This window comes from Canis lupus, chromosome 15 (assembly GCF_003254725.2).
Source record: "Canis lupus dingo isolate Sandy chromosome 15, ASM325472v2, whole genome shotgun sequence".
Taxonomy (NCBI): domain Eukaryota; kingdom Metazoa; phylum Chordata; class Mammalia; order Carnivora; family Canidae; genus Canis; species Canis lupus.
In genome coordinates, this window is record NC_064257.1 from 8,193,438 (window position 1) to 8,219,813 (window position 26,376).

At 49.8% G+C, this 26,376-nt stretch overlaps 1 protein-coding gene across 1 annotated transcript in view; it reads left to right on the plus strand.

The window, feature by feature from the left end:
• The window catches only part of CSMD2 (CUB and Sushi multiple domains 2), a 489,398-nt gene that overhangs the window by 441,478 nt on the left and 21,544 nt on the right, over positions 1 to 26,376 (plus strand). The window contains exons 54-60 of the mRNA XM_049094020.1: positions 2,402 to 2,575; positions 4,149 to 4,337; positions 12,443 to 12,616; positions 15,525 to 15,707; positions 19,399 to 19,575; positions 20,348 to 20,527; positions 20,904 to 21,077. Coding sequence (XP_048949977.1) covers positions 2,402 to 2,575; positions 4,149 to 4,337; positions 12,443 to 12,616; positions 15,525 to 15,707; positions 19,399 to 19,575; positions 20,348 to 20,527; positions 20,904 to 21,077 — 1,251 coding nt within the window. The remainder of the gene's footprint in view (positions 1 to 2,401; positions 2,576 to 4,148; positions 4,338 to 12,442; positions 12,617 to 15,524; positions 15,708 to 19,398; positions 19,576 to 20,347; positions 20,528 to 20,903; positions 21,078 to 26,376) is intronic.

Below are 26,376 nucleotides of genomic sequence, written 5' to 3' on the forward strand. Positions count from 1 at the left end.
CCGCCCGCTGCTTCCCACCCCTGCGTCTCCTCCTCCCGCCCTCCACCTCCTGGCAGAGTCTCCCTGCCTCAGGGCCCAGGGTTGTGCCCTCCCTAGGTTCCCGGGCCCCCTCCCGCCCGCCTCCTCAGTGAGCTTAAGCTGTCTTCAGCTCCCCTGTCCCCTGGGCTGCTCCGGCTCTTCCAGCCTGCACCAGCCAGGGCCCCGCGGGGACGGAGCCCTCCGGGGTCTCTGCGTCCCTGGAGGGTGTCTCAGGGACACCCCGCCTCCACTGCCCATCCAGTTCCCTTTTTCTACCTTGCTGCCCACACCTCCATTTCCTTTGCAGGCGCCTTGGCAACCCATCCTTCCAAAAGGGGCGCCCCCAAGGGTGTCACTACCCAGCACATGTCCCTCTCTTTGCGCCAGTCGTTTTTTAGCCTTTGGGGAGGGGGGCTTATGGCCCTTCGTGAGTCGGTGGGAGCAGCAGGCCGTGTCCCAGGCGCACGGCGCCCCCCAGCACTTGGCATGTCATCGGTGGGGGTCGCAGACCCTATGGAGCGTCTGCTATGTCCCACCCCCGGGTGGCCTGGCCGGGTCCGTTCAGCCCTGAGGCCCAGCCCAGATGGCGTGCTGCGTCCTGCCGGCGCCCTCCTGCAGCCGCTCTCCCCTGGGGGGGCAGCTGCCCCTCCTCTGCGGGCGCTTCTGTCCTGCTTCCCCCCTTCCCCAAGCGACTGCTGTCCGCTGGCCTGTGAAGTGAGCCCTCTGAGGCCACAGACCTTAGCACAGTCCCCCCGGGTGTCCTCAGGGCACAGAGGGCCGAAGACCGAGTGGAAGACACCTGCACAGGTCGGCTGCAAGCGGAGCCCTCACCTTGGAGACGAGGAGTGAGCCCGGAGTGAACCGTTGGAAGTCAGGGAAGGGCGGAGCCGAGCGGTGACCGCCGGCCGTTGTCCCCGCAGCCCGCGGCCAGCAGGTGTCCCGCTCTCAGCAGCCCACGGGCACGTCTGTGGCAGTGGACGCCGGAGAGCTGACCCAGAGTCGGCCGCAGCAAGACCTGGGCTGTCACCTCCTGCCGCCCCATCCCCGTTCGCACCATCTGGGTTTGGGTGGGTTTGGGCTGGACACCCCATGGGTCCAGTTGTTGGGGAAGAAAACACTCCTTGCGGTTTGTCAGCCTCCAGACCCAGGACCTGGGAAAGGCCGGGCCGGGGCATCCCCCCGAGAGCTCCATCTAAAGAGACTGGGCCAACAGGCAGGTGCGCAGCAGGCCTGGGGACCGACCACAAAGAGTCGGCTGCTGTCACCCTCCCTGCGCCCACAGCTGCCTGCCCTCAGCAGATACCTGCCAGGCCCTCCTCGCGTGTCAGGTGCTGGGCAACCCCCAGGACATAGCAAGGAGCAGACCCAAGAACCTGCCCTCAGTAGAGGGAGATGCGGCCGGAGCCCCCAAGCCCCTCCTGAGGGGCGCGTCCGTTACCATGGGGACGGGTGGGCAGTGCTGGGGAGCCGGGGGCAGCCCCACGGATGCAGCGACATCTGGGGGAGCCCTGGGGGGGGCGAGGGCAGGAACCAGGGGCTGTTCTGGCCGAGGGGCAGCGGACCAAGGCCCTGGGGCAGCACCTCGTATGTCCCGGCAGCCCCGGAGAGACCAGTGCCCCTGGTGGAGGGGGGCCCGGCCCTGGGAGGAAGGGGGCAGACGGGGACAGAGCACTCTGAGTCCTCCCCGCACCGCCCGTGCCGGAGGAACAGATGAGAAAATCCCGCGTCTGAGCTGGAGGCTGTAGTGGAACGGGAGAGCCCGGTGAGGCCGGCGGGAGGAGCCCCAATGGGGCGGCCTCACGGCGTCGGCCACCTGCGCCCCAGAGCACCTGCCCCAGAGGACGCTGCTGCACGGCGCTGGGCCCAGGGGACGGGGGCACGGGGTGGAGCACGACTGCCCATCGTCCCCCCGGGGCTGGAGGGAGAAGCCATTCCTTCCTCCCGAGGGAGCACAGCGTGGGGGGCGGGGGGGGCGTGCTCTCAGCTCCCGGGGCTCCCAAGGGCAGCAATCCCTGAGCCAGCTTGACGAGCGTGGCCTCCGGCCCAATCCAGTGCCACCCGAGGCCCCTGAGGGGCATCATGCTGTCCAGTGCTGGGAGAGGGAGGTGCCGCCGCGGGGATCCAGGCAGGGAAACTGAGGCAGGAGTGACAGCCTGTGACAGACCCACAGTCCCGGCCCGGGCCCCACGGGGCCTCATAGATGAGTCCTCCCGAGACGTGCAGGCGGCAGAGCTGCCCTCGCCAAGGAGGGCTCAGCCCCGGGCTGATTTCAGGAAGGGAAGAGACTGTCTCCAGGAGTGGGCTGCCCCCCTCGTGGGCGCGGGAAGGAGGAGCCGGGGCCGCGGAGCCGCAAGGGCTAACCTGTGTCCTCTTCCATTTGCAGCCATCACCTGTGGGCACCCGGGCAACCCCGTCAACGGGCTCACGCAGGGCAACCAGTTTAACCTCAACGACGTGGTCAAGTTCGTTTGCAACCCCGGGTACGTGGCTGAGGGCGCCGCGAGGTCGCAGTGCCTGGCCAGCGGGCAGTGGAGCGACACGCTGCCCACCTGCAGAAGTGAGTCCCCCTCTTCTTCCCCTTCGCCCCGGTGCCGCTGCCCCGGGCTTCTGCTACGCAGGGGCGGACGCCGGTGGCTTGAGCCCTGGGGTCACTCTGACACGGGTGGGGTAGGGAGGACAGGGCCCCGAGCGGGGCCATAGGCGGGGACCCCATCCATGGGGTCACGGGCGCGTGGCAAGCAAGGTGCACCTTTCAAGACCGAAATGGGAAAAAAAGGCCGAAATGGGAAGCAGGCCCCTCAGTTGCGTGGCACAGCAAACACCCATCTCCAGACATCCGGCTGTCCTCGCCCGTGTCACCGTCAAGAGCTGCTGCGCTCATGGGTGCAGGTGCAGACGTCCTGTGGCTGCAGCTCCCGCCCCCCCGAGGGCAGGCTCGGGGCCTGGATTCGGGGCCTGGGCGCCTCCATCCTGTCCCACCGCCCCGTCCCTCCTCCGACCTGACGGCGCCGCTCCCGGCCTCCAGTGCCTCCCCAGGCCTGGCCTGGCTCTGGGCCCCCCACGGCCTCCTGCAACGCGCTCCTTGTCACGCTGCCGTCCACCCAGCCAGCAGGACCCATGAATGCGACCTCGTCTTGCAAGCCCTCCTTGCCCGGCCTCTGCGCTGTCGAGAGCTTCTGGAAGGTTCTGCGCTGCCCCCGTCAGAGCGCTTATCAAACTCAGAAACTGCCGGTTTGTCCTCTTCCCTGGAGACCGGCACCTCCGAGCGGGGATGGCGTCATCCGAGCCGGCACCTCCGAGCGGGGACTGGCATCGAGGCACCCCTCACAGCCCCCTGGAGGGGCCCCCTGACGTCTGGCAGGCGGAGGCGAAGGGGGAGGTGCCGCTGAAGTGCCCTGAGCACCCAGGCCGTCCCCACCACTGCGGAGGACCGGCCAGCGGGTCCGCAAGGCCAAGGTGGGGAACGCCGGCCCCCAAGGTCCTGCGGCTTCCTCGGCGCCCTGCACACAGCCTGGCACTCGCTCTGAGCCTCAGGGCTCATCAAACGGAAAACGCTTTATGCTCCAAAAACTAAGGAAAGATTTTAACCCCCCGTCCTGCCCCCTTACTGGGTGAGAAGGAGGCGGTGGTGAGGGAGTGGCCGGGACGGCATTCTGGAAGCAGGCGCGCACCCCGAGCATCACCGTGACCCCGTCATTACCCTAAAATAGGCCTTGACTTGGGGTCAAGCTGCCGGGACACTTCAGCCGCTGGAAGTCAGACTCAGCCCCGGATCGTGCTCTTCAGAGCCGTCGAGCCCGTTGCCGAAAGAGCCCGAGGCTCGTCGGGGTCAGCTTGGGTGCACCCGTGTCGCAGCTGAGGACCCGCCGCACCAGGCCCGGGGCACCGGAGCCGCCTCCAGGGCTCATGTGCCCCGACAGGGCCACCCAGGCTGCTAGCGGGCCGCGGACAGAGAGGCCCGTCGGCGCGGGGGGCGGCTTCCCCAGGGCGCAGACCCCTGAACCGTGACGCTGAGGACCGGCCCCGCCGGGCGGGACCCCCCCCCCAGGCTCCACAGTCCCGGTGCCTGGCGAGGGAAGCAGCCCCCGCCCCCCAGCTTTCGGGGTCTGACCGCCCCATTTCCATTTCAGTTGTCAACTGCACCGACCCCGGGCTCCAGGAGAACAGCGTGCGGCAGGTGCACGCCGGCAGCCCGCACGGGTTCAGCTATGGCAGCACCGTGTCCTACCAGTGCAAGCGCGGCTTCTACCTCCTGGGCACGCCCGTGCTCGGCTGCCAGGGGGACGGCACGTGGGACCGGCCCCGACCGCAGTGTCTCCGTAAGTACACATGCCCTGGGCTGCAGGGGAGCCCCCGCCCTGTGCATGCATGTGCCTGTGTGTGCGTGCGCGTGTGCACGCGTGTGACTCCCGTGCTGCACGTGGCCCCGTCGGGCCCTGGGGTGGGTTCCCAGCCGTAATGGGTGATGCAGTGTCCGTGCCGGTCCTGATTTGCCTGTCCCCAGTAGCCAGCGAGGTCAAGTGTCTTTTTTCTGTTATGCTTTTTGGCCTTTGGTATCTCTTCTCTAAAGAAATGTCTGTTCCAGCTCCCTACCCTCTCCCAGACTTGAATGTTTGTCTTTGTGTTGTTGAGTTTTAGCAGCTCTTTATATATTCTGGCTACCGCACCCCTATCGGATGTATCATTTGCAGACGTGCCCCGTTCTCCGGATTGCCTTCTCACTTCTGGATAACGTCCTCCAACGCATGGAAATTTTTAGTTTTAATGAAACCCAATTTATGTATTCTTTTCTTCCATTGCTTGCACTTTTGGTGGCACATTTAAGAAACCATTGGCCGATCCGACGTAACATAATAATCCAAGATCATATCATCCGTGAACATAGTTTTATTTCTTCCTTTCCAATCCAGATGCTTTTTGTTTCTTTTTCTCACTCGATTGCCCTAGCTAGAACTTCCAATATGACGTTGGACAGAAATGGCAAAACAGGGGAGCCTGGGTATCTCACTCAGTGAGGCATCTGACTCTTGATCTCAGCTCACATCTTAATCTTAGGGTCATGAGTTCAAGCCCTGAACTGAGCTGCATGCTAGATGTGGAGCCTATATAATAGTAATAAAAATAAAAATAATAAAAATAATAATAGAAGAGGCAAAACAGACATCCACCTCTTGTTCCTAGTCCTTGGAGAGGAGCCTTCAGTTTCTCACCATTAAGGATGATGTTAGCCGGAGAGTTTATGTAAATCTTTCCCTTTATGAGTGAGGAATTTCGCTTCTATTCCTAGTGAGGAATTTTCCTTCTATTTCTAGTTTGTTGAACATTTTTACCATGAAATGGTGTTGGATTTTGTCAAATGCATTTTCTGCAACTGTTGAAATGACCGTGTGGTTCCCCCCCCCCCATTCTGTTAACACAGTGCCTTATATCGATTGATTGATTAATTCTCATATGTTGAACCACTCTAGTGTTTAGGGAATGGATCACACCTCGTCATGGTTTAATCCTTTTAATGTGCTGCTGGACTTGATTTGCTAGTATTTTGTTGAGGATTTTTGCAGCTATGTTCGTAAGGGATGTTGATCCACAGTTTCCTTTCTTTGTGATGTTGTTGGCTCTGAGTGATGCTGGCTTCATAAAATGAGTTGGAAGATGTCCCTCTTCTGTTTTTAGGAACGGGAAGATTGGTGTTACTCCTTTAAAAATTTGATAGAATTCAACAGTGAAGTCATCTAGTCCTGGGTTTTCTTTGAAAGTTTTTTATTAATTGATTCTGTTTATTCACTATAATTCAATTCAGATATTCCACTTCTTCTGAAGTCCTGGTAGTCTGTGTACATCTCAGAATTTGTCCATTTCGTCTGGATTATCTAATTTGTTTGCATACAATGGTTCACATTCATAGTATTTAATATTTATTATTAATTATTTAGTATTTATTTATTCCAGCAGGGTAGGTTAGTAGTAATGTCCCCACTTTCATTCTTTATTTATTTAGTAATTTGAATCGTTCTCTCTCTCTCTCTCTTTCTCTCTCTCTCTCTCTCTCTCTCTCTAGACTACTTACACGTTTGTCAATTTTTTAAAGATTTATTTATTTATTTATTTGAGAGAGAGAGAGCAGGGGAAAGGGCAGAGGGAAAGAATCTCCAGCAGGCTCCATGCTGAGTATGGAGCCGAATATATATATATATATACATATATATATATATATATATATATATATATATATATATATTCCTCCTTTGTGCTGTTACTGTTGGACATACTACATCTTTAGACAATGCATGCCTATCAACACAAATTTCCAATTATGGCTTCATGCCATTTCTCAGATAGGAGAAGAAAATTAAAACAAAAAGATACATTTACACTGTGGTTTATATTTACCTATGTGGTTACCTTTACCAGGGTTTTTCAGTTCTGCATATGCCTTCATGTCCTTTCAGTTCAGCCTGAAAGACTTCCTGTAGAAATTCTTTATAATTTAGAATTTCTTTCTAGGTTTACAAATGGTGCGTTCTCTGTGTTTATCCAGGAATATCTTAATTTCCCCTTCATGTTTGAAGGATAGTTTTGCTAGCTATAGAATTCTTGGTTGAAAGTTTTTTTTTAATCACTTTAAGCATGTCAAACTACTGATATATTTAGATTTTAAATCTACCATCTAATTCTGTGTTTTGTGTTTGTTCTACCCATGAGTTTCTTTTTTTTCTTTTTTTAACTGGATTATTTTTATAATTCCCTTTTTCTTCTCTAGTAAGTTATATGCTCTACATTTAATAGCTATGTTAGAAACTATAACAGGAAAAAAAAGAAATTATAGCAGGAAAATTTCACTTATAAAAGTCTAAAAATAATCTCTCTCTCTTCTTCCTATATCATACAATAACATCAGAACACTTTAATTTGGTTTGTTTTTCTGACTTCTACGTTATTGTTTTCTTATATCTTAATTTTGCCTTGTTTATTAAACCCACAATGTATTATTATTGTTGTTCTATGAAATTATTGTTCACTTTTGCTTATCCATATATTTGCCAGTTTCTTTGTTTTTCATTTCTTCTTATATCTTGTCCTTCCCCATGGGATCATCTTCCTGCTATTTGAAGGGCATCCTTTAGAAGCTTATTTAATGAAGATCTCCCAGGGGCAAGCACTCTGAGTTTTTGTTTGTCTATAATACATTTATATGTCCCTCATTTTTGAAAGATATTTTTGGTAGGATTAGAAATCTAGGTTGGCAGTTACTTTCTCTCAGTCCATTAAGGAAATCTTTCTAATATCCTCTGACCTCTTTTATTGCTCTGGAGGAGTCAGCTATAAGTCTTTCCCTCCTTTGAAAAAAATCTGTCTCTGTCTTTGGTGTTCTGCATTTTCCCTGGTTATTAAATGAGAATTTAGCTGGATCAGAAGTCCAGGTTGACATATCTCCCTTGGTGCACTCTGCTGGCATTTATTCTTAATGACAAGTCTACCTTCAATCTAATCATTGTACCTTTGAGGTAGTCTGATTTTTTTTTTAATCTTGATGCCTTTAAGATCTTCTCTTTTTTGTTGGCATTCTGAATTTTTCTACACTGTGTTTGGATATTTTATTTATCCTTTTGATGATTCCTTAGGCTTCAAAGCTTTTTGACATCTGGGGAATTCTCAGCTATCAGTTCTAAAAATACTGTCTTTCCTCATTCTCTTCCTTCGCTACTTCTGGGACTCCAACATGAGACCTTCTTGTGATTTTCTGTGTCTGAAACTCTCATTCATATTTCCCATTTCTGATAGATTTCCCCAGGTCTCTCCACATTAGTAATTTACATAAATATTATTGTGTTTTTTAGGTTGAACTAATTTAAAGTTGAACTAAAATTCTGTTCTGGATAATCAGCTATTACACTAGTCTTGGTGGGCTTTTCACCTCTACCTATAGAGGTAGAAATCTTCTCACCATTCTACATGAGTTTGTTCTTTCAAAACTGTTCATAAGCAACTCATCTGTCCTACCATTCACTAATTACCATTTTAGCTATGTCTTAGCTGAGGTTTAACTATTCACTGAGTTTCTATTTTCAGTTATTTCTTTTGCATTTGAGATGTTTTGTTTGTTGTTGAAATTTGCTTGATTATTTCCATTGTGTGCCGTGCCTCTATAAACATGCTCTTTTTATGTCTTTCACATATTAAATATACTCATAATGCCCTCCATATCTGATAATTACAGTATCATCGTCTTTATGAGTCTAATTCTGTTATTATTGTTTCTGTTGATTCTCACTTATTGTGACTCATTTCTCATGTGTTTTATTATGTTTACATTGTGCTTTCTTATTGGACTGATCTTAATCTGCGGGAACCAGAATCAGGCTCTCAGTCTTGCAGAAGCCAAAGCCTAGAAACAGGATAGCCACTATCTCTCACCAAAAAAAAAAAAAAAGAAAAAGAAAAAGAAATAAGAAAAGAAAAGAAAAGAGAAAAGAAAAAATGACTAATGCTCAATAGTTGCCAATATTTTTTACTTCAGAAAGCCAGTTGTGACTTTTTTCTCATTGGGATTTACAAGGGGCTAAACTCTGCATTCACTAATTACTGAGACCACTACATTATATCATTATTAGGGACAGAGAGATCTGATCTTCTTTTTAGAACACATTCCTGAGGACACCAATGTTTATTACTCACTCTGAATATGAGCTTCAGCAAGATTTACAGAAAGATGACATACTAACACTAGAACCCAATTAGACTATTCACTTTTTTTTAAAAGATTTATTTTTATTTATTTATGATAGACAGAAAGAGAGAGAGGCAGAGACACAGGCAGAAGGAGAAGTAGGCTCCATGCTGGGAGCCCGACGTGGGACTCGATCCCGGGACTCCAGGATCGCCCTGAGCCAAAGGCAGGCGCGAAACCGCCGAGCCACCCAGGGATCCCCTATTCGCTTTTTTTTTTGATGGGGAAAAGTAAAGTTTTTTCCTAGATTTGGTGAGAATGTTTCAAAAACACCAGACCCTGAGGAAATTTCATTGCCTATAAGATACCAAATGACTCTCAGAATAACCATTTTCACTAATATTTCATGATTGTCATGACATGATTGTTATTTTAGTGGGCTAACTGAATTTTTACTTCTGAAAGACCAAAGTACCTGTGAATAGGCTTATAGAAAATTGTAGAGTACTCTACATATCCCCTGATCAATTCAGTCTGTGAAAATCAGCTGTTCCTTCCAGGTGAAGGCAAACTATTTTAATTGGCATGGATGTGTGGGGACCAAGGGCAATGCATGACCCAGATCCATATCATATGCCATTTCCCTGATAAAGTGCTTTAAGAAACAGTGGAAGCCCTGGAGGCTGGCCCATCATCAAGTACAATTCTCATACTTAAGGCCTAGGAACCATCATGGGGTCCTTTTTATTTTGCTGTGGGACTCAGCATAGTCCACACCCAACCATTAATCGTGATTTGTGTTGTTTTTTAATTACAATATTATACTTTTCCTCAATCCCATTATGTATGTACCCTTGTAATATAAGAAAGTCTATTATTAGCAGTGCTAAATATCTATCTTGCCTATTTTCATGTACACATCTCAACTTATTTGCAGTTAGAAAAAAATTAAATTAAAAAAAAAACTTATTTGCAGTTAGAAACTAAACAGCCACTGCAGGATCTGGAGATCCCATTTGGACAAAAGCATAAACATTAAATACATTTTTTAAATGTTTTTATATTGACAAATTGAGAAATGCAGAAACAGTTACTCACCTTCTCTGTGCTCTTCGTCTCCCTGGTTTGTATGCAAATACACACTGAGTATAAGTTGTTCCTCTTTATTATCTTACATCTTCTGGGTTTTCCTTACCCACAACAGCCAAATGGTATTGACACTGTTTTATCTTTCCATTTTATTGTTGACTTTTTTCCTCTTTGAAAAGAACAAACCACAGGAAAGGAATAAAACAATAGAGTATACTCTGGTTGCTAATTCTACAGATACCTAAGTAGCCTCAATCAACCCAGTGATAAATAAATAATTTCAGGCTTTGCATACACTTTTTCAGAGACTATTAGATATTACCATAATTTAACACTATCCTCAAATTAACCAAAGAAAAATTGTATAGCTAAATAAGATCTGAAAATAGCCAACTGCAATCACCTCATTCAGTAAGTAGCCAGCATACATGTGTACATATATGCATTGATAAACATGAAGAAAAATGCTCTTATAAATGTTATTCATAAAAGCCCAAAGCAGAAAACAATCCAAAATCCATCCACAGGAAATGGATGAAAATTGTGGTACATTCACACAGTGATAGGATAGTCAGCCTTGAAGATGGTTCCAATGGCCTCACCTACTGTTGTTCATATCCATATGTCATATCCTCCTATATTGTACCAGGGTTGGTCTGTGTCATGTGGTGATATGTGACTTAAAAAGCTAGGTCATCGGATCCCTGGGTGACTCAGCGGTTTAGCGCCACCTTCAGCCCAGGGTGTGATCCTGGAGTCCCTGGATTGAGTCCCATGTCAGGCTCCCTGAATAGAGCCTGCTTCTCCCTCTGCCTGTGTCTCTGCCTCTCTGTCTCTGTCTCTCTCTCTCATGAATAAATAAATAAAATATTTTAAAAAGAACTCCTCTGATATAAAGAACTTTGTTTAAAAAGAAAAAGTTAAAAAAAAAAAGAAAAAATTAGGTCATAAAGGACATTTCCACCTCCACCTTGGTCTCTTGGATCAGTCACTCTAGGGGAAGCCAGTCAGTTATCTATTGCTGTGTAACAAATATCTCGCAATTTATTGCCTTAAAATAACAACTGTCTGTATTTTCCCACAACAATATAGATCTAGGATTCATCTCAGTTCTCAATTAGTCTGAGTTCTCCAAAAAAACAGGAACAAAAGCCAGTAAGAAATTACATAAATACAGATATAGGTATAGATTTTATATCTGTATTTTATATGTGTATCTAAATCCAACTTTTTTTAAAAAGATTTTAAAAGATTTTATTTATCCACAAGAAACACACACAGAGAGAGAGAGAGGGGCAGAGACACGGGCAGAGGAAGCAGGCTCCATGCAGGGAGCCCGATGTGGGACTTGATCCCAGGCCTCCAGGATCACACCCTGGGCTGAAGACAGACGCTCAACCAACTGAGCCACCAGGAGCCCCTAATCTTTCTTTTTTAAAGGAGTTATAATTGACGTACAACATAATACTAGTTTTGTGTACCCCACATGATGATTTGATACTTGTATACATCATGAAACCATCACCACAGTAAGTCTGATTAGCAGCCATCACCATACCCAGCGTTAGAATTTTGTTTCTTATGATGAGAACTTTTAAGATCTAGCCTCTTAGCAACTTTCAAATATGGAATACCGTGTCAGTAACTCTAGTCACTGTTGTACATCACAGCCCGTGACTTACTGATGTTGTAACTGGAAGTTTCTTCCCTTCGACCCCCCTGGCCTCCCATCCGCTGCCTCTGGCAACCACCAGTCTATTCTCTGTATCTGAAAGCTCTATTGTTTGGGTGTTCTGTTTTGCTTTGTTTTAGAGAAGTGAGACCATATGGAATTTGTCTTTCTCTGAATGACTTCTTTCACATAGTATAATGCCCTCAGGGTCTGTTCATGTTGCCACAAATGGCAAGATTTCATTCTTGTTATAAGCAAATGACATTCCCTTGTACACACGCCACATCGTCTCTATCCGTTCATTCGCCGGTAGACGCTTGGGTGAACACCATGTCGGGGGCCCCCGCGGCAGCACGGCAGTGAACATGGGGGGCACGTGTCTTTTCAAGCTAGTACTTTCGTTTTCTTCGGATAATCTGGTGTTCGAATCTTATCACTGGTGTTCAGGTACAATTTGGTGTTTCGGGAGAGGGAACTTGCAGACTCAAGGGGACAAGTTGGGGACGATTGATGTGGGCATCTGTAAGATGCAGCTGGAAAAAGACTAGAACTGGCCTTATTCTGGAACTGTAGCCAGTGCAGACAGTCCTAGGATGACAGTGGTCTCTCCTACCTTAGGTTTGGTATGTATACTGCCTTCCTGCCCGAGACCCCTTGGGTATGTCCTCCGGCAATGAGGAACTAGGGAGAGATGAGCAAAAGAGGCAAAGGAGAGAGGAGACAGATGCCATTGGATACCTGCTACACGCCAAGCAGTTTCCCACTTATTAGCTCCTTTAACTCTTAAAACAAGTATTACTCTTCATGTCACATATGGAAAATGGCGGGTGGGCCTTGTCCTGCTGATGGCAGGTGGGCATGTCAGCAGGAGGCAAACTTCAGTAGATACCCAGGCTTCCTCTTCTCTGCTTGTCGCTACGGAAAGCCTAGCATGTGTCCTGTGATGATGATCCAACCCTTTGTGCAGTTGCTGACATGTTTGCTCTTCCCCACAGTGGTGTCCTGTGGCCATCCAGGCTCCCCACCCCACGCCCAGATGTCCGGGGACAGCTACACTGTGGGAGCGGTCGTGCGTTACAGTTGCACCGGCAAGAGGACTCTGATTGGAAATGCCACCCGTATGTGCGGGCTGGATGGACACTGGACTGGCACCCTCCCCCACTGCTCAGGTATGGAGCCTGGCATGAGGGAGCCCTTGGCGGGGAGGGGGGAGATGGACAAGCCCCCAAGGTGTGAGTGTGACAGATCAGTGGGAGAGAGACCCCCATCTCACAGGCAGAGAACACAGCTATCGGAAGTCCCAACCAGACTTCAGCCTTTGGAGATCTAAGCGCAGCTTCCTCCCTTTAGTCTGTTCTGGCCAAGCCCATGTAGCCCAGACATTGCAACACTAGACAAGACGCAAGTTTGTGAGGTCCCCTCTCTGGCCAGAGCCCTGTCCAGATACTTATTTCCGTACGTTTCTAGGAGGAGCCCAGGCCTCCCTAGATAAGAAACTGAGAGGTGTGAAGAATAAGTGACTAGACGTGCACTCGTGAGAATATCACTCCTCCCTTCCTGAGACTTACAGACACCATCTTTTGCTGCACCATCTCCTGCCAGTCCTAAGAAATATGCTTTCAGAAAGCCAGGGTCAGATTTCTGAGGCTCGTTCCATGTGGCCATGCACCTAGGTGACGCGTAACAGGTTAGAAGCCCCGGGGCCGTCAGGGCATGCAGCGAGGTCTAGCTTTGAGACACTCTAGGTTGTACATCGCCCATTTCTACCATCCTCATCTTGCTGATACACCTCAGTAGAGGGCCGGTAGTCACCGTCTGCCCCCATGGGACGATATTCCATCCCAGATTCCCTTATATCACCAAAACAGCGCCCTAAACGCTACAGTGGGGACCATTCTGTCAAAATAAACTCCCAAGACTGGAGACCTCCACCCTCAGGCCCCAGCTGAGGTCACCTAGCCAGAGTGAGAGTTAGTGTACTCACCATCAGAGCTGCCTTTAGGGAGACCCAGTGCAGCCTGTTGCATTAGCTCCACCCCAGAAAACTTGAACAGGGAAGAAAATCTAGGCAAGTGAGATAGGCCCTTTTTCCCAAATGTTTGAGTTGAAGATCGAACAAATCCCCCTTCCTTGGTAGAGAGCAACATCGGATTCTACAGTGTTCTCACACTCTGAGACTAAATGACAAAAGAAAGGAATTCCAAGATCAAGAAGATGGTATGGTAAATGGTGGGGTGTACACAAAACATTTATTTACTCCCACAAGCTAGATGTGCTCACCCAGACGTTACCATTTAATGCCCATACACGTGGTTCATGAGGAGGTACTTGCCACGTCAGATGGCAACCTATCTTCTCATGAAGTTGCCACTTTTTCCTTAGTTTTCCTCTTCCTTCCTCATGCTTCCTTTGTGGCTTTGTCTCCTGTTCTCTACCCTCCTCTGCCTCTTGGGTCCTTAGCACTCTCTTGGGTGGGTCTCTACACTATCAGGACCCAGATAAATGCAGATGGGTGGGTCTGTACGTTATTAGGACCCAAATGAACGTAGATGGGTGGGTCTGTTCACTATCAGGACCCAGATAAACGCAGAAATGTAGCAGGAGGCAAGGGGCAAAGGATGGAATGAGAGAGTCCAAAACACGTTGCCCAAAATTCAGCTGTGTTGCTTACTTGGAGAATTCAGGAATCCTCAACTACAGGCCCAGGATCCAGATTCCAGCTGGACTGTTGGGAAGACGAGACTACACTAAGGGCTCTAGACTTTGACCCATAGGCAACAGGAAGCCAGTGGAGATGTCTCAGCAGGAAAGAAACAAGACCAGATGGTTGGCGGCTGTTCATTGTCCAGGTTTGAGGATAAAGTGGAAGATGGGTTACAGGGAGAGTTTAGGAGATAGAGACATTAGGAGACGCTCCCAATAGTTGGGCCAAGAGAATTCTGGGCATGTGAGCTAAAATGCTGGAACTCGGGATTCAGAGTGCACAGAGTCCATAGAGATTGTGGAGAAGGGGTGACGGGAAGGAGGAGGACAGGAGGGAAGGGCCAGCTTGGCCCACTGACATGCCACACTGGCACTGGCCAGAGAGCAAAGGCCTCATCTCCACCACACAGCCTTCCCTCTGCTTTCTCTTTTTTTTTTTTTTAATTTTATTTAAATTCAATTAATTAACACAGTGTATTATTAGTGTCAGAGGTAGAGCTCAGTGATTCCTCAGGCCTATATAACACCCACTGCTCATTACATCACATGCCCTCCTTCATGCCTGTCACCCCATTACCCCGTCCCCCCTACCCCCTCCAGCCACCCTCAGTTTGTTTCCTGTGATTAAGAGTCTCTTATGGTTTGTCTCCCTCTGCTTCTGTCTTGTTTTATTTTTCCCTCCCTTTCTCTATGATCCTCTGTGCTGTTTCTTAAATTCCACATATGAGCGAGATCATATAATTGTCTTTCTCTGATTGACTTACATCACTTACCATAATACCCTCTAGTTCCATCCACGTCGTTGCAAATACCAAGATTTCATGTTTTGATGGCTGCTACCCCATTGTATACATAGACCGCGTCTTCTTCATCCATCACCTGTCAATGGCCACCGTGGCTCCTCCCGCAGTGTGGCTACTGTGGGCACTGCGGCTGTGAAGCTGGGGAGCCGGTGTCCCTTGGTTTCAGTACATCAGTATCTTTGGGGTGAAGCCCCAGCAGTGCGGTGGCTGCGTCGTAGGGCAGCCCAGTTCTGACCCTCTGAGGACCGTCCACGCTGCCGTCGGGTGGTGGCACCAGCCTGGCTTCCCACACTCGGTGTGGAGTACCCCTCCTCTGCGTCCTCGCCAACACCTCCGCTCCCGCACTTGTTGGCTGCAGCCACTGTGACTGTGTGAGGCGGTTCCCTTTCTCCGTGCTGCGCGGTCCCCGGGGCCCCACCCGGGACCTCGGGCCTCGTATGCTCTGACTCCTGGGCAGCGAGGCCGGGTCCACGCAGCGGGAGCACGACCCCGGCCTGTGTCTGCGTCTCCTGGTGCCCCCGCCGCGGTCCAGGCTCACCCAGCGGGGCCACTGTGGTTCTGGCCCCTACAGGAACGAGCACGGGACTCTGCGGCGACCCGGGGACCCCCGCGCACGGCATCCGGCTGGGGGACAGCTTCAGCCCGGGCAGCCTGCTGCGCTTCAGCTGCGAGGCGGGCCACACGCTCCGGGGATCGTCCGAGCGCACCTGCCAGGGCAACGGCTCGTGGAGCGGCGCGCAGCCCGAGTGCCGAGGTAACGTCCGTGGGCCCCACCCCCAGCCCGTGTCCCCGCGCCCTGCGGCTGCCCTCGCACCCCCGCTGGACCCCGGCCTGGGGCCATCGATGCTCCCTGGCCCCGCCTAGGGAAGGCTGCAGAAGGGACCCAGAACCCCTCCTGTTCACCCATCTCTCGGCCCCCCAGTGACGCTGTGTCCCACGCTGTAGTGGGGACCCGGCTCACGGTGGTGTGGCCGACACACCACGCACTCTCGCACTGTCGCGTAAGGGAAGAGACTGTAGGGCAAGTTCCCAAAGTGCCAAAAGAAATACAAATCTAATTTTTAAAAGTCCCTAAACATAAGGGAAGCCGGTACTGATGGGTCCTGACGCAGCTCCAGTGGGGGAAGCGGCATTTCTCCACCCGCTTCTAAATTTCTGAAAATAATTTGATTTTAAAGCCTCTCTCCCCAGAGTCTAACTTTTTGTAGCTGCTCCCAGGAACTCGCTGTCTCTCCCTAAAATACAGCCTGCTAGTTAGGAATCGGCATAGCCGCTGAGAGTTAGGGTGTGTGAGAAGGTGCTGGAAGAAGGAGGAGGCTGCGGGAAGAGAGGCAAGGGGGTCCAATAGGGAAAGAAGCCGTGGCTGGCGGAGCCAAAGGCTCACTCAAGGAACCAGGCCATTGGTTTAAGGTGAGAGCTGCAGCTTCCACCTGTGTCTTTGTCCCACGGGTGTGGACATAAGGCAGGCAAAGCACTAGGCGAACAGCTGGGGTTTTATCAGGCAGCCAAGACATTGGCAGCGAGTGGCAAGGGAACCGAGGGTGTGTGCAAGGCAGTGACTGTGATGGATTCGGGCACCTGCTGGATGAGAAGGGAGATGGCCAATGAGACAAATAAGGGGCAGTGGCAAAGTGGCGGGACCGGTGGGTTCTAGGTCCCACTGAAATCAAAATGTCACCAGAGAATGAATCCCTGAGGGTAGGAGCTAAAGAGACAAGAGGCGATGGTCAGAGATTGGCCCTCGAGGCCGAGGCTGTGAAGTCCTACAGAGGGAGAGGCGATGTTCTGGCCCCCGTCAGGGGGCACCTGCCCAGGAAAGGCTACAGACGGTCTGGGGCCCTCTCCCACCCGTCTGCCTTTCTGACTTGCCTTTGCTTTTGCAAAGTTAGTTTCCATAGGATTTCTTCTTCTTTTTTTTTTTTTAAGTAAGCTTCATGCCCTGCGGGAGCTTGAACTCACGACCCCGAGATCTAACTCGGGTTGAGATCACCTAACCATCTGAGCCACCCAGGAGCCCCTATTGCCACAGGATTTTGTAGGCATCGTAAGAGATCTGTGGCGGTGGAAGAGTGTTGGCAGCAGGAGATTGCAGAATGCAGAATGCTTCCCAAATACCCGCTGTGACCCGCTGTTTCAGGCCACTCAGATCCCAGCATGGAGTCAGTCACCATGTCGGGAGCGTCCAGGGAACAGAAAGTGGGTGGCTGAGAGCTCAGACCTGGAGGTGAATGGCCGATGAGTGTGTGTATGACACGCCCGCGATTCTCCGTGGCTTTCCTTGACAAACTCCCACTTACCTGTCAAAGCACTACTCAGCCTCCCATCTGCAGCCTCAATGAGCTCCTCCCTTCTTACAGCGTCTTCTTCCTTAAAGTGTAAAACTTACTACATATTTTAATTCAACTATTTATAAGTAGGTCCTTAAGGCTCCTCAAGGATAGGGGACGTGACGTCCACTATGTTCCCAGCACGTAGGCAGCACAGATACTTGTTGTGGGTGGGCTCATTATATAGGAATCATTTGCACATTTGACTTTGGGACCACATACATGTTGTATATCCGCAGCAAAGTAAAGTTAAATCGAAGATCAGAAATGAGCAATCTTGGGCAGCCCCCGTGGCTCAGTGGTTTAGTGCTGCCTTCAGCCCAGGGCGTGATCCTGGAGTCCCGGGATCGAGTCCCGCATGGGGCTCCCTGCGTGGAGCCTGCTTCTCCCTCTGCCTGTGTCTCTGCCTCTCTCTCTATGTCTCTCATGCATAAATAAATAAAACCTTTAAAAAAAAAAGAAACGAGCAATCTCTAAATATCAAAATCAAAATGAAAACGAATGAACCTAACTACATAGTGAAGCAGTGACTCAATGATCCAGAGAATTATCTCAACTGACTTGAAAAAAAGTGGACTTTGACTATGGCGTACGTGCCCCGAGGACAAAGAGAATGACAATGAAATCCTAAATTGTTTTCAGCACTCATATTGTCAGTAATAATATGGATAATACCATTCTGAAACTTTTTGAGGACATTATTTGTTTTTTTTTGTTTTTTTTTGTTTTGTTTTTGTTTTGTTTTGTTTTTTCTTTTTTTTTTTTTTGAGGACATTATTTGTGATTAAGAACCAAGATTTTTGGCATTAAAGAGATAGAAAAATAAAGAAGCTAAGGAAAAATTCTCAATTTTAAATTTGGATTGGTAATCTCAGCATAAACTCTGTGAATTTTCAGCTTAGAAAGTCATTTTCCCAGCTCTAGCCATCCTGAAAGTGTGGAATCCACGAGCACCTCCGTGGCAATGAGTACTCCGAGCTTTCAGATTATGGTTCTTAAGTCCCTTCTCCATCGAAAGGAAGCAGAGCTCTCCAGAGAAGTGGCTGATTCCGGGATGGGGCCAGGATATACACGATGAACACAGGCCCTCCTGTCACTCCCGCAGGGAACCTACTGGAGGCAAGTGGGATCGAGTCCGAGGAGCACACAAGCCAACCTGGAGAGGCTCCCTCCAGCCAGAGACCTGCTAATACGAACAATAGCAGCAGTGGGTGGCGACACAATAAGTTTAAATCCACGAGCCCCAGGGCCTATGGGTCATCCGCGGAGCTTGCTAGGAAACCAAATCATTATCTCACACCTGATAAAAAAGAAAATCGAACATTCCTGAGCCTTCCTTTATGAATTGTATTTGAGGGAAGGCAAGTATCTGATGACGGCAAGTCCCGACTCAAGAACGCCAGCTGGTGTGGAGAGAACCAGTGGTCGGTGCCACGGCTTTCTGTCCCCCAAGGAGATAAGGAGTCCGGCCGACAGTCATCAAGCACTTGTCCAGACCATTCAGTGAACGGCCCGCAGAGCCTTGCCCTGGTGACGTGGGCGAACCCGAGCCCACCCCGTCGGCCTCAGCCTCACGAGGGAGCCACCAGCCAGACGTCCTGTGCCTTGTGATGCGACACGGGGGGGAGACAGGACCACCTGTGCGGCTCCAGCGGCTGCGAGGGACAGAGCACCTCGTGGGCAGGGCCTCCGGGGGCTGTTGTGATGTCCGGAAAGGGGGGAGTTGCCCCGGAGAAGCCCTGGAGCCCGACGGATGCAGGACGAGGGACAGGAATCCCTGAATTCAGTCTCCGAGACGTGCCCATCAGGAGTCCCCTTTGGACCCTGATTCAGACAAATCAACTGTAAAATAGGGAGGGGGAACACTTGAAGCAAATTAAGCTCTGGTTGGACATCTGGTGACATTAAGGAATTGTTTAGGACTTTAGGGGGGATCATAAAAGAGATGACGGTTAAGGAGAGTGCATGCGGGTGTGTCTTCCCTTCTGAGGGCGGGAGGCCCAGACACCAAAACAGCCTGAGGATCATCGGGGACCACAGGGCACCCCCGTGGCACACGGGGCCCCCGGCCACTCCCGGCTGCCCACCCGGTGACTAACACGCCCCTCTGGCCCCCAGTGATCTCCTGTGGAAACCCGGGGACCCCCAGCAACGCCCGGGTGGTGTTCAGCGACGGCCTGGGCTTCGCCAGCTCCGTGGTGTACGAGTGCCGCGAGGGCTACTACGCCGCGGGCCTGCTCAGCCGCCACTGCTCCGTCAACGGCACCTGGACAGGCGGCGACCCCGAGTGCATAGGTGAGGCCGCCGCGGGCTGTCGCACCAGGGCACGGGCCCATTCCCCCGCCACGCCTGACCCCCACAGGACGAAGGGGTCACTTGGGGTGCATGTGTCGCTTGCGGCCCCGCGCAGCGCAGAGGACAGGGGGCTTGCAGTGCCTGGGGTTCCCGCCCCCCCACCGGCTTCCCGGTCCCTCTCCCGCCAGACTGTCCGCACTCGGCCTGCTTCTCAGCCAGGTTACAGCCGCCACCTGCCTCGCTGTCCCTGTGGGTCCCCTGGGCCCCAGCCCACCCCACACGGCCGCCTCTCCAGCCTGCGCAGCCCCACTGCCCCCTTCCTGCCCCTCTTGGGGGCGGCCCCAGACCTCGTCCCTTGGGAAGCAACTCACTGGGTTTCCCCGATGGAGTGAAGCGAGTTTGACGACAGGGGCCTTTCCAAGCCCTGTGACTTCGGGGCTCCGTCCAGATCCCCACATCCGGGTCACTTCTGTTCCGAGGCCCGAGCTCAGCAGACCCTCCCCCACTTGCCATCGCGATGTCCCGAGGGCCCCCCAGGCAGGACGGCAGGAGCCTCCGCAGCCCTCGGCACCGAATGCACAGCTCTCCGGGCCTCGGCTGGCTTCCCACCCCAGGGTCGGGGGGCGCTGGGGCTGCAGGGGACCTTCACGGGGAGCCGCGGCCCCTGGGCAGGCCTCTGCCCTTCTGGACGGTTCGGGGCCGGGGGCTGCCGGGGTGCGGCATGGCGGAGGCCTGTGCAGACAGCGACGAGGCCTTGTCCCCTTGGTCCTAGTCATAAACTGTGGCGACCCTGGGATTCCAGCCAACGGCCTCCGGCTGGGCAGCGACTTCAGGTACAACAGAACCGTAACGTTCCAGTGCGTCCCCGGCTACACGATGGAGTCTCACAGGGTGTCCGTGCTGAGCTGCACCAAGGACCGCACGTGGAACGGCACCAAGCCCGTGTGCAAAGGTGCGTCCGGGCTGCACAGGGGACGGCCACGGGCCCTGAAGCATCGGGGGAGGCGACAGCCGGGCCCTGGTGACACCTCGTGGGGGGGCCGGGGCACTCGAGGACATCGTAAAAGGCAAAGGGACACCAGCTCCCCATCTAGGACAGGGCGTCCTTGGGTCTCCCTGTGTAGCCTAGAGCCCCAGCGGGCGTGGGTGGGGCTTGGGGCATGGGGTGTGGGGCTGGGAGGTGGGGCATGGGATGTGAGACGTGGGGCGTGGGCCCTCGGCCTGGGGTGCAGGGCTTGGGGCCTGGGGCATGCGGTGTGGGACGTGGGGCGCAGGGTGGGGGGCGGGGGCCAGCCGCAGAACCCGGTGCCTCGGTCTCCCGGCCCCAGCCATCGTGTGCAAGCCCCCTCAGCTGCTTCCCAACGGGAAGGTGGTGGGATCCGACTTCACGTGGGGCTCGAGCGTGACCTACGCCTGCCTGGAGGGCTACCAGCTGTCCCTGCCCGCCGTGCTCACCTGTGAGGGGAACGGGTCCTGGACCGGAGAGCTGCCTCAGTGCTTCCGTAAGTGTCCCGACCGCCGGGCCTCGGTGGGGGCCCTGCCGCCGGCTGGGAAGACCTGGGGCAACACGGCCCCCTGCAGGGTCAGCCGGGCTGGGGACGTGGGGTCATGTTACCATGTAATGTATTACTGCTTCCAGGGGTGGAGGTCGGTGTCCCTCAGGCTCATGTCACCCCAGCGCTCCTCGTGCCCCAAGCCCTCCTTACTGCCTGTCACCCCAATACCCGTCCCCCCACCCCCTCCAGCCCCCCTCAGTCTGCTTCCTGTGATTAAGTCTCTCAGGGTTTGTCTTTGTCTCTGATTTCATCTTGTTTTACTTTTCCCTCCCTTCTCTATAACACTCTGTGCTGGTCCCTAAATTCCACACGAGTGAGATCATATGATAATTGTCCTTCTCTGATTATGTTTCACTCAGCATAACACCCTCCAGTTCCATCCACGTCATTGCAAATGCCAAGATTTTGTTCTTTCTGATGGCTGAGGAATATCCCATGTACACATAGACCACAGCTTTTCTATCCATCATCCTTCGATGGACCCCGAGGCTCCTTCCACAGTTTGGCTATTGTGGACATTGCTGCTAGAAACATCGGGGTGCAGGTGTCCCGGCGTTTCATTGCATCTGAATCTTTGCGGTAAATCCCCAGCAGTGCAATTACTGGGTTGTAGGGCAGGTCTATTTTAACTCTTTGAGGAACCTCCACAGTTTTCCAGAGTGGCTGCCCCAGTTCACTTTCCCACCAACAGTGTAAGAGGGTTCCCTTTTCTCCGCATCCTCTCCAGCATTTGTGGTTTCCTGCCTTGTTAATTTTCCCCATTCTCACTGGGGTGAGGTGGTATCTCATTGTGGTTTGGATTTGTATTTCCCTGATGGCCAGTGATGCAGAGCATTTTCTCATGTGCTTGTTGGCCATGTCTATGTCTTCCTCTGTGAGATTTCTGTTCATGTCTTTTGCCCATTTCATGATTGGATTGTTTGTTTCTCTGCTGTTGAGTTTAATAAGTTCTTTATAGATCTTGGATACTAGCCCTTGATCTGATACGTCGTTTGCAAATATCTTCTCCCATTCTGTAGGTCGTCTTGTTGTTTTGCTGACTGTATCCTTTGCTGTGCAAAAGCTTCTTATCTTGATGAAGTCCCAATAGTTCATTTTTGCTTTTGTTTCTCTTGCCTTCATGGATGGATCTTGCAAGAAGTTGCTGTGGCCAAGTTCCAAAAGGGTGTTGCCTGTGTTCTCCTCTAGGATTTGATGGAATCTTGTCTCACATTAAGATCTTTCATCCATTTTGAGTTTATCTCTGCATCTGGTGCAAGAGAGTGGTCTAGTTTCATTCCTCTGCACGTGGATGTCCAATGTTCCCAGCACCATTTATTGAAGAGACTGTCTTTTTTCCAGTGGAGAGTCTTTCCTCCTTTGTCAAATATTAGTTGACCATAGAGTTCAGGGTCCACTTCTGGGTTCTCTATTCTGTTCCATTAATCTATGTGTCTGTTTTTGTGCCAGGACCACACTATCTTGATGACCACAGCTCTGTAGTACAACCTGACATCTGGCATTGTGATGCCCCCAGATATGGTTTTCTTTTTCAATATTCCCTGGCTATTCAGGGTCTTATCTGATTCCACACAAATCTTAAGATGATTTGTTCCAACTCTCTGAAGAAAGTCCATGGTATAGGATTTGATAGGGATTGCATTAAATGTGTAAATTGCCCTGGGTAATATTGACATTTTCACAATATTAATTCTTCCAATCCATGAGCATGGAATATTTTTTCATCTCTTTGTGTCTTCCTCCATTTCTTTCAGAAGTGCTTTGTAGTTTTTAGGGTACAGATCCTTTACCTCTTTGGTTAGGTTTATTCTTAGGTATCTAATGCTTTTGGGTGCAATTGTAAATGGGATTGAATCCTTAATTTCTCTTTCTTCAGTCTCATTGTTAGTGTATAGAAATGCCACTGACTTCTGGGCATTGATTTTGTATCCTGCCACATTGCCAAATGGCTGTATGAGTTCTAACAATCTTGGGGTGGAGTCTTTTGGGTTTTCTAGGTACAGTATCATGTCATCTGCAAAGAAAGAGAGTTTGACTTCTTTTTTGCAAGTTCGGATGCCCGTGTATTTCTTCTTGTTGCCTGATTGCTGAGGCCAGGACTTCAATGCTATGTTGGGCAGCAGTGGTGAGAGTGGACATCCCTGACCTGAGGGGAAAGCTCTCCGTTTTTCCTCATTGAGAATGATATTCACTGTGAGCTTTTTGTATGACTTTTATGATATTGAGGGATGCTCCCTCTATCCCTACACTGTGAAGAGTTTTAATCAAGAAAAGATGCTTTGTATTTTGTCACTCTTTCTGCATCTATTGAGAGGATCATGTGGTTCTTGTCTTTCTTTTATTAATGTTGTGTATCACACTGATTGATTTGCAGATGTTGAACCAGCCTTGCAGCCCAGGAATAAATCCCACTTGGCCGTGGTAAATAATCCTCTTAATGTACTGTTGAGTCCTATTGGCTAGTATCTTGGTGAGAATTTTTGTATCCATGTTTATCAGGGATATTGGTCTGTTATCCTCCTTTTTGGGGGAATTATTGTCTGGTTTGGGGATCAAGGTAATGCTGGCCTCATAGAGTTTGGAAGTTTTCCTTCCATTTCTATTTTTTGAAACCACTTAAGAAGAATAGGTATTAATTCTTCTTTAAATGTTGGGTGGAATTCCCCAGGGAAGCTGTCTGGCCCTGAACTCTTGTTTGTTGGGAGATTTTTCATTACTGCCTCAATTTCCTTGTTGGTTATGGTCTGTTTGGGTTTTCTAGCTCTTTCTGTTTCAGTTTTGATCGTTTATATGTTTCTTGGAATGCATCCATCCCTTCCAGATTGCCTAATTTTTTGGCATATGATTGCTCATAATATGTTCTTACAATTGTTTGTATTTCTTCAGTGTTGGTTGTGATCTCCTCTTTCATTCATAACTTTGTTAATTTGGGTCTTTTCTCTTTTCTTTTTGCTAAGTCTGGCCAGGGAGTTAAGGGTCTTATTAATGCTTTCAAAGAATCAGCTCCTAGTTTCATTGATTTGTTCTACTGTTCTTTTGGTTTCCATTTCATTGATTTCTGCTCTCATCTTTATTAATTCTCTACTCTTGGTGGGCTTAGGCTTTGTTTACTGTTCTTTCTCCAGCTCCTTTAGGTATAAAGTTAGATTGCATATTTGAGACCTTTCTTATTTCTTGAGAAAGGCTTGTATTGCTATATACTTCCCTCTTAGGACCGCCTTTGTTGCATCCCAAAGGTTTTGAACAGTTGTATTTTCATCTTCATTTGTTTCCGTGAATCTTTTTAATTCTTCTCTAATTTACTGGTTGACCCATTCATTCTTTAGTAGGATGTTCTTTAACCTCCAAGTGTTTGAGTTTCTTCCAAATTTCCTATTGTGATCGAGTTCGTTTCAAAGCATTGTGGTCTGAAAATATGCAGGGAATGATCCCATTCTTTTGGTACCAGCTGAGACCTGCTTTGTGTACCAGTATGTCATCTATTCTGGAGAATGTTCCACTTGCACTCAAGAAGAATGTGTATTCTGTTGCTTTACGATGGAATGTCCTAAAAATATCTGTGAAGTCCATCTGGTCCGGTGTATTATTCAAAGCCCTTGTTTCCTTGTAGATCTTCTCCTTAGATGATCTGTCCATTGCAGTGAGTAGGTTGTTAAAACCCCCAGGACTTTAAAGTTGTTTCACTTTAAGGAATCACTTTTCTCTCAAATTCTCCCCTCATGATCCAGTGGTTGTTTATCTCTATTTTTCTCAGCTTCTTTATTCTCCATCATTTTGTCTTCTATATCACTAATTCTCTCTTCTCCATTTATCCTAGCAGTTAGAGCCTCCATTTTTTATTGCATCTCATTAATAGCCTTTTTTATTTCGACTTCATTAGATTTTAGTTCTTTTATTTCTCCATAAAGGGATTTTCTAGTGTCTCTATGCCTTTTTCAAGCCCAGCTAATATCTTTATAATCATTATTCTGAACCCTAGTTCCAACATCTCTCTTACATCTATACTCATTAGTTCCCTGGCAGTCAGTACTTCCTCTTATCCTCTTTTTTGAAATGAACTTTTCCATCTTGTCATTCTTGCAGCAAGTGGTCACTTTTCTATTTGTAGAATTGCAGCAATTATTTTCTTACATCTCTGGTTGAATTCCCAGGTCTTCAGAATGATTTGATAGCTATCCAGCTGAATTCCTGGGACCAAACAATTCTAAGGTCTCCTACTCCTCTGCCATCTTGGAAACTCCCTGCCAGAGACACTTTTAAAGGGAGTTTAAAGGAAAATAATGAGAAGATCCTAACTGAGCCCTGACTGTGGACACTGTGTGGAGTCACGGTGGAAGGAGGTTAATAAGCCAGAAATAAGGAAGGTGTTTCTTAACATGAAAGATTATTCAGTGGATGGGCTAGTTCCCAAAGATCTGGAAGGGGCCTCTGCTGGAAACATGCCTGTCTTTATGGAAAACAACCTGCACAGAAAAGATCCTGGGGCACACATGATTTTTTGGTGAAAGAGTTTATTTCTTATCCATCTGGTCTAATTGTGTCCCCAGGAACCCAAGTCCATCCCAGAGCTCACTTACTCACTTATTCTTGTCATGCCACATAATTGGGTTCTGGTAGGTTTTCTTGGTGCCCATGCTTTGAACAAACACTAGGACCAATTTTTGTTCCTACTAGGCATTTATCTAATTCTGTAGAAAACTGTCAACATACCCATGACATTGGGTTCCTCTGAAAATGTGCTTCAGTTTGGGATATTTCAGCAGAAGTCAGGACCAAAAGCTCAAAAGTGGACTCAGGAAAGACAGCGTTTGGTGTCTGGTCATCCCTTAAGGTCTTTGGACACCTTCAGGGAAACATTAGGAAGGTAGCAAGCAAGTGTCAAGGTGGAGTATGGACTCAGAAGCCTTGCTTTTCTTCTTTCTACTTCTTTTTTTTTAAGATTTTATTTATTTATTCATGAGAGAGAGAGATTGAGAGAGAGAGAGAGAGAGAGAGAGAGACAGGCAGAGGGAGAAGCAAGGCTCCATGCAGGGAGCCTGACGTGGGATTTGATCCCGGGTCTCCAGGATCATGCCCTGGGCCAAAGGCAGGCGCCAAACCGCTGAGCCACCCAGGGATCCCTTCTTTCTACTTCTTGAGAAATAGCTAAATTGCTTTTAAACAGTGAATTATGGTCTTCATAAAACAATGTACCATATCTGAAAAGACACAGAATGTGAGAGTCATCTGAGCTCTAGCCCCCCAA